Source organism: Sebastes fasciatus, chromosome 9 (assembly GCF_043250625.1).
Source record: "Sebastes fasciatus isolate fSebFas1 chromosome 9, fSebFas1.pri, whole genome shotgun sequence".
Classification (NCBI taxonomy): Eukaryota; Metazoa; Chordata; class Actinopteri; order Perciformes; family Sebastidae; genus Sebastes; species Sebastes fasciatus.
Genome location: NC_133803.1, coordinates 670,398 through 678,516, shown reverse-complemented (window position 1 = coordinate 678,516; position 8,119 = coordinate 670,398). Strand labels below are relative to the sequence as shown.

The window sequence follows — 8,119 nt, the reverse complement described above, 5'->3', positions numbered from 1 at the left end:
AGGAAAATGATTCATACACAGTATTCTGTACTCAGGAAAATGTTTCAAAACAAATGACAACATGTAAGGGATAATGTACAGCGAGCCGGTCATTGCTGTGAAATAAACCCTGACTAGCTAGCTCTACATTATCCCGCTTATTACAAGACTACTTAAGGAATCAATCATTTGACACAAAAATGGTCCTCCGGAGTCCGAGATCAGAACTGCGCCCATAGCAACGGTCTGTTATACATAGCAACGGTCTGTTATACATAGCAACGGTCTCTTATACATAGCAACGGTCTGCTATAAAGAAATAATGGACCATAGAACGCTGTGATTGACCAATTAGAATCAAGTATTCAACAAAGCCGTGTAATCAATGGTAATCAATGATAATAAATATATATATATGAATAATATAAATATGTTTCTGAAATAGGCATTACAGCAGAATATTGATTCATAATTGATCAGCGCTGCCTAGTTTTACAGTTTGATCAGAGTTCACCAGTGATTGACAGCCGGCTCTCATGGACGGCAGCTGGACGACAGACTCCAGATCAGCTCTTACTGCTTGTTTTCCTCCGGTCTGTGAAATCTTGCAGATGCCGTTAGGAGCACCGGAGGACACAGAGGAACATGATTTTTTTTTCAGATTACCTGTCTCATGTACTATTGTCAGGATATAGTGACCATTTTATAAAAATAACTTTTAACCTTTTTTTGATCATATTTGCTCCGTTTCTACCCGCTGCAGCGTCAAACGGGGGCTTCTGCAGCTACGGGCATTTTAAAGTCCCTGCAATGAAATTTTGGATTTATGTTAAAATTTGCAGTGCAATGCTTGATAATATATTATATAGTGTTATTACCCATCTTATCATAAAAAATAATCACTAAATAATGTGATTTAATGACATTTATGAAGCATTTTATGGGTCCAAACACCACTTTTCTTCTTTTCCCACAACTGTGATCTCAATGTTGAGATAAATGAGCTAATTCAGTTATAATATGACATGTCAAATGGAATTGTTTCATAAACAACTTGACACCATATTAAAATGATTTGTTTTGTTTTATGAATCATTAACATGATTTTTTTCATCTAAATGTCCTGTCCCACACTTCTGAGTCCTTGCCGCACAACACTGAATAAATACCACGGTAAAAGTTTTATTCAAAGCCAAACCAATCTGGTTTCCATGGAAACAGAAGTTAAAGGGTGGGCACATGGATGACAGGTTGGGCCGCCCACACAGGTGACTCTCAAGATCCAGAAAAACCAGGTTAAGATCACCCTTTCTTCTTATCGTGTGTCCTCACCACACAGCTTAGTGATTGTGTGTTTTGAACTACATTTAAACATAACTTCATATTACAGTTGAATTCATGAATCTTAGATGCTAAGAGTCAAAGCTAATGTAGCACACCGCGCTAGCTGACATTTATTCAAGATTCAAGATTCAAGATTCAAGATGTTTATTGTCACGCCGGTTGTACAGGTACAAACGTGTGAAATACTTTTCGCTAGGAAGCTCCATTAAATAATAAATTATATTACATTTACATTACAATTATAAAAGGAAATACTTTATACAAGGGCATATTAAGAACATATGTATTAACAATATATACAGTATATACAGTATAAGAAATATTTTTGTGTAAGAATGTGTCAAATTAATTATAGATTTAAAAGTCTGATGGCCTGGGGGAAAAAACTGTTCCTCAGTCTGCTGGTGAGAGTCCTGGGGGTCCTGTATCTTCTACCAGAGGGCAGGAGGGAGAACAGGCTGTTGTGGGGGTGTGTCGTGTCCTTAATGACCCTCAGGGACTTCCTGAGGCACCGCTGGGTGTAAAGCTCCTGCAGGCTGGGCAGCTCGCACCCGGTGATGTGTTGGGCCGAGCGCACCACCCTTTCCAGCGCCTTACGTTCCACGTTGGTGCAGCTGCCGAACCAGGTGGTGAAGCAGCCTGTCAGGAGGCTCTCTATGGTGCCCCGGTAGAAGTCCCTGAGGATTTGCGGTTTCAGTCTGAAAGTCTTGAGTCGCCTCAGAGCGTACAGTCTCTGCTGGGTCTTCCTGACTACAGCGGTGGTGTGGGTGGCCCATGTCAAGTCCTTATGGATGTTGAGGGCACTATGGTGTTGAACGCTGAGCTGTAATCCACGAACAGCATCCTCACATAGGTGTCCCTTCCTTCCAGGTGGGAGAGGGCGGTGTGTAGTACATGGGCGATGGCGTCCTCTGTGCCTCTGTTTGGGCGGTATGCAAATTGTAGGGGGTCGAGTGTAAGGGGAAGCATGGGGCAGATGAGGGATTTAACCAGTTTCTCAAAACACTTGCTGATTATGGGGGTGAGGGCTATGGGGCGCCAGTCGTTTAAGCTGGTTACTTTTTGTTGTTTGGGGATGGGGATGATGGTGGTGGATTTGAAGCAGGTGGGGACAGTCCGGAGAGATAGTGACAGGTTGAAAATTGTTGTGAAAACCCCCGCCAACTGGTGTGCGCAGGACTTCAGGACGCGTCCAGGAATGCCGTCTGGGCCGGCCGCTTTGCGTGGGTTGATACGCAGGAGGGTCCGGCGAACATCAGCCTCTGTGATGGAGAGGGGACGGTCCTGTTCTGCAACAGTCATGGGGGAGGGGTGTGGAGGTGGTGGGCAATCCAGGTTTTCAGCTGAGGTGGTGGTAGAGGGAAGGGGGTTGTCAGTGTTGGATGGTAGTGGTTGTAAGGGGGGGTTCTGATTGTCTGCAGGGGTGGGGGTGGGGCAGGACATGACACAGGGTCTGACAGAGGAGTCAAACCTGGCATAAAAATGATTGAGTTTGTCTGGGAGGTTGGGTGCTGTGTCTGTGATCTGTTGTCTGGGTCCTTTAAAGTCTGTCATGGTTTGGAGTGCTTGCCACAAGTGCCTTGGGTTGTTGGAAGTGAGTTTGGACTCCACCCGTTGTCTGTAGTCTCTCTTTGCCTGTTTGATTACTGTCCTTAAAGAGTAACGTGAATGTTTGTAGTCGTCTGGTGAGCCTGAGGTGAAGGCTGTGTTCCGTGCATTGAGGGCTGCACGGACATCACAGTTTATCCAGGGCTTTTGATTTGTCTTTGTCTTTATGGTTTTTGTGGGGACTACTTCCTCCGTGCATGTCCTGATGAAGCTGGTGACTGTGTCTGTGAAGCCACTGATGCTGTCGTTTGCAGTCCTGAACATCTCCCAGTCCACGTGATCAAAACAATCCTGAAGGATGGCGTCTGATTGGTCTGACCAACAGTGAACGGTCCTGTAGGCGGGGGCTTCACGTTTCAGTCTCTGCCTATAGGCGGGGAGAAGGAGGATGGAGGAGTGATCCGATTTGCCGAAAGGTGGGCGGGGGAGGGCTTTATAGCCGTTGCGGAAGGGTGTGTAGCAGTGGTCCAGTGTGTTGTCCCCCCGTGTGTTGAAGTGAATGTGTTGGTACAGTTTTGGGGAAATGTTCTTCAGATTGGCCCGGTTGAAGTCCCCCGCAACAATGAGTGCGGTCCTCGGGTGCGCGGTCTCCTGCACGTTAACTGCCCTGTGTAACTCCCGGAGCGCTCTGTCCGTGTCGGCCTGGGGGGGGGATATAAACACCGGCGATGGTAACCGATGTAAACTCCCTTGGGAGCCAAAAAGGCCGACACTGCAACATGAGGTACTCCAAGTCAGGGGAGCAGAAGGTGCCGATGGTCCTGATGTTCTGTTGGACACACCAAGTCCGGTTAACCATCAGACATACCCCTCCGCCCCTTGTTTTCCCGGAGAGCTCCTGGTCTCTGTCCGTCCGATGGACGGTGAAACCCGGGGGCTCGATGGCGTGGTCCGGTACCTCAGCTGATAGCCAGGTCTCCGTGAGGCAGATAATGTTACAGTTTCTGATGTCCGGCTGGAAACATATCCGCGCCCGCAGCTCGCACAGTTTGTTGTCGAGCGACTGCACATTTGCCAGTAACATGGTGGGGAGTGAGGGGCGATGAGCGCGCCGTCTCAGTCGAACCAGGACCCCGGCTCGCCGGCCTCTCCTTCTCTGTTGGGACCCGGACTTCGGTCGGACCCCGGCTCGCCTGTCTGTCCTCCTCAGTTCAGGAAAGAGAGTTAGATCCGGAGTGAGGAGGTCCCGGCTGTGGTGAATGCTCCTCTCTCTGATGTTCAGAAGAGTCTCTCTGTTGTAACTGATCCTGGGGGCTTTGTTATTAGGGTTATAGCCCCGAAGGGGCATAACCCTTCTAAGTTTGCTCCGATTTGTTATTATTCTTATTATTATTATTATTTGTTGTCTGCCGAATAGGCGCAATTTGCCGTGAGCTGGAATGAGCGAGAAACATGAAACTTGGCACACTAACTGGAAATGATGTGCAGCTGCTTCTCAAGAACTATGACCCCAATCGACCACATGGTGGCGCTGTAATTAACGCCCAAACATGCGATGTTGGCAAGGCCACGCCCCGCACACCGTAAGTCCGATTGACTTGAAACTTGATACACATGTGCAGCTCCGTGTGATCTACAATAAAGCCTCTGGGACCACTAAAGTCCGCCTAACTAGATTTTCCGCCATATTGGATTTTTTGAAAAACACATTTTTGACATCTACTCCTAAACCGTTTTTCCGATTTCTACCAAATTTTCTGAGAATCATTATTGGACTAATGTCATCTAATGTTGCATAAAGCGTGTTGATACCTCATTGCGTTATGAATCTGTTGACCAACGAACTTTTCAATGGGAGGAGCTTAGCAGGAAATTGGCCATAATTCATTGACCATTAGTCAAATCATCACAAATCTTGGTAGATATCTTCAGTACGTGTTTGGGAATTGGCGTACCAAAGCATTTTCCGCTTGACCCATAGGGGGCGCCAAAACTGTCAAAAACTTATATCGCAAGATCCGGTGGACAGATTTTTATCAAATTTGGTGCATATACTCTGGGGGCAAGTATTAACACAGACCTGAAGTGTGATATTGATCGGTGCATGTGGGCGTGGCCTATTCAGCATTTTATGCTAAATTATGCCTTTGCTCAATTTGCTGTGAGCTGGAACGAGCTAGAGACATGAAACTTGGTACCATAACTGTACATGATGTCATAATGCTTCACATAAAATATGAAAACAATTGGCCACTTGGTGGCGCTATATACATTTTCAAGGCCAGCCCCCTCACACCATAAGTCCCATCAATGAGAAATTTGACAGACATGTGCTGCTGATGGTGATCTACAAAAAAGTCTCTTGGACCACGAAAGTCCACTGACTAGTTTTTCCGCCATGTTGAATTCTTTGAAAAACACATTTTTGACATCTCCTCCTAAACCGTAGGTCTGATTGCTGGCATATTTTCTGCGAATCATTATTGGACCAGGCTCATCAAAAGTTGCATATAGCTTGTTGATATGTCATTGTGTTGTGAAGATATTGACCAATTCATTTTTAAGGGGCGGGCTCAGCACATCAATAGACCTAACTTCACAAGCCTTTGGCCCATCGTCTCCAAATTTGCAGCATATGTTCACAAGAGTAGCTGAAACATTCGCTGAAAGTTTCATTGAAATTGGCCACTAGGGGGGCGCTTTAAGCGCGAAAGGCTATAACCCGCGAAATGCCGCTTGCGGCTTTAATTGTTGTTGTTATTGTCGCCGTCGTCCATTCTTTGAAGTTGCTTTACTTAACTGATACTATAGAGCCTGAAACTATCACGAGACATAAAACTAGCAAAACTTAACAAAATAACATAAAACTGGCCTAATAATAAAAATGAATCTTTAAAAAAAAACACTAAAATAACCTTAACATGTACGGAGCTCCTGGCATGTCGCCCTGTCTCTACGGCGCCATGGTAACCGAATCTGACATTATCTGACATATTAGCAAAAATGTCATTACTGCAACATGTCCAAAGCTGTTGTGATAAAGACATTAGAATTGCAATATCTGTCATATCACAACATATTTTATATTTTGTGTGTATGAAGACTGACATCTATGATTACTGTCTACATTTTTCAGGGTTTACAGAAAATCATGCAATCCCCTATTTTTAAAGTTTTTATATCAATATTTACAAAGATGCACAAAGCTTGATGAAAATTAATTTAAATGTCTTAAAATATTGTAGAAATTAAAAAAGCAAAATGTATCAAATTAACCTTATTGTAATGTAAGGACATTTACTAAGAACAAGTGATGAAAACCATAAAAAAAGAAATGTTACAAATTAAAATCTCAACCCATCTATGTAACTTTGTGTACCTGTTTATATGCATTATATACTCGATGGTTAAAATTATTGTAAAAGTATTGACTTTTTTTAGTTTGGGAGAGTCAAAAGTGACTGTAGTTGCAGAAACACTTATTATACATACAAGTATAATTTCCTTAAATGAACATATACGTTATCGTATCTCTTCCATTTGTTCTTTAAACGCTCCTTTTAAAGCACTTTTGTTGCTACATTTGATGCTTTTCAGCTTCGGTTTATGACTATTAAAGTATTATCTTATGAGTCGTTTCTTAAACATCTTTTTCGAGGATACAAATAACTGATAACGTTACTTGCGAGAATTGTCAAACATTTTACACCTTTACATTTGCACCTACGGGCTCTATACAAATAGCAAAATTGTCATCGGATAGTATTTATCAAATGTAAAAATAAATCAGTACCTGTTATAGGCCTATATACTGTACAGGCAATATGACTCAAGTGCCTCTTTAAAACAATGTATATGTCTCTGGAAGTAGACTGGCTTAAGAGAGAAGGGAGCAGCTTGTAAACCTCAAAGGTGTTGTTTGAAATCCTTACCGCTAGGTGTCAGGATTGTCTTACCAAAATCATATTTCAACTTGAAAGAACATTTATAGACATTGATCAACCACCACCTCCCTTTCATAAGACATAAACCATACTGTAGCCTATATAATTTAGAAATTAAGTTAATGTCTAGGGCTGTCAATCGACTAAAATATTGAATCGCAATTAATTGCATGATTGTCCATAGTTAATCGCCAATAATTGCAAATTAATCACACATTTTTTGGGAGATTTATCAAATATTTAATCCTCTTATCAACATGGGAGTGGACAAATATGTTTGCTTTATGCAAATGTATGAATATATTTATTATTGTAAATCAATGAACAACACAAAACAATGACAGATATTGTCCAGAAACCCTCACAGGTACTGCATTTAGCATAAAACAATATGCTCCAATCATAACATGGCAAACTGCAGCCCAACAGGCAACAACAGCTGTCAGTGTGTCAGTGTGCTGACTTGACTATGACTTGCCCCAAACTGCATGTGATTATCATAAAGTGGGCATACCTGTAAAGGGGAGACTCGTGGGTACCCATAGAACCCATTTACATTCACTGATCTGGAGGTCAGAGGTCAAGGGACCCCTTTGAAAAATGGACATGACAGTTTTTCCTCGCCAAAATGTAGCGTAAGTTTGGAGCGTAATTTAACCTCTATAAGCCACTATTTTCATTAGTTTGATCAACCCCACTTTTCATATAGCCGACACATCAATGAAACATCAATGGCCTTTTAATTATTGGAGTTTACAGCAAGCCTGAGTGTGTTTGTATGTTCTTCATATCGTCAAAAGGCTCCTCTTCTCAAGCCAGCTGTTCCAACTGTTAAACTGTTACCCGTGACATGTTTCTGAAAGAAATGGACTGTATAGGCTTTAAACAGCCAGTTGGTTGGACTGTCAGTAAATCAGTGGCCTGCTGATCAGACAGTAAGTCCAGAAGTTAGCTTAGCAGCCAGACAGCCCTCCAGGTGGTCAGTGCGCCAGCTCACTAACAGTGGGGCTGCTGCAGTTGTTATGGGAACAGATGAGAGTTAACAGCATCTCTTCTGACACTCTCTGGATTACTTTGCACATGCACACACACTTGCACACAAACACATGTACACACTCTAGTACATTGCAGGATTTCACACAAGCCCACACTCACTGAAAAACACAAGCACACACTCCCATTATTACCAAGGTTTCTACTGGTGTCCTCTGGTTTCCATGGCTCGGGGACACACTGAGATCTCATTACAACCCAGTCAGTGTTTCGTGGTAAACTACAAGGAGCATAAACAGCTCAGTGGAGGA

General features: G+C 43.2%; 1 protein-coding gene across 1 annotated transcript; it reads right to left on the bottom strand.

Moving 5' to 3' along the window:
* Positions 1 to 2,100: 2,100 nt before the first annotated feature.
* On the bottom strand, positions 2,101 to 5,842 carry LOC141773472 (uncharacterized). The gene is made up of 2 exons (XM_074645344.1): positions 5,776 to 5,842; positions 2,101 to 3,459 (listed from the first exon to the last, which is right to left on the bottom strand). The coding sequence occupies exon 2, from the start codon at positions 3,193 to 3,195 to the stop codon at positions 2,101 to 2,103; it is 1,095 nt and encodes a 364-aa protein (XP_074501445.1). The 5' UTR covers positions 3,196 to 3,459; positions 5,776 to 5,842.
* Between the last annotated feature and the right edge of the window lie 2,277 nt (positions 5,843 to 8,119).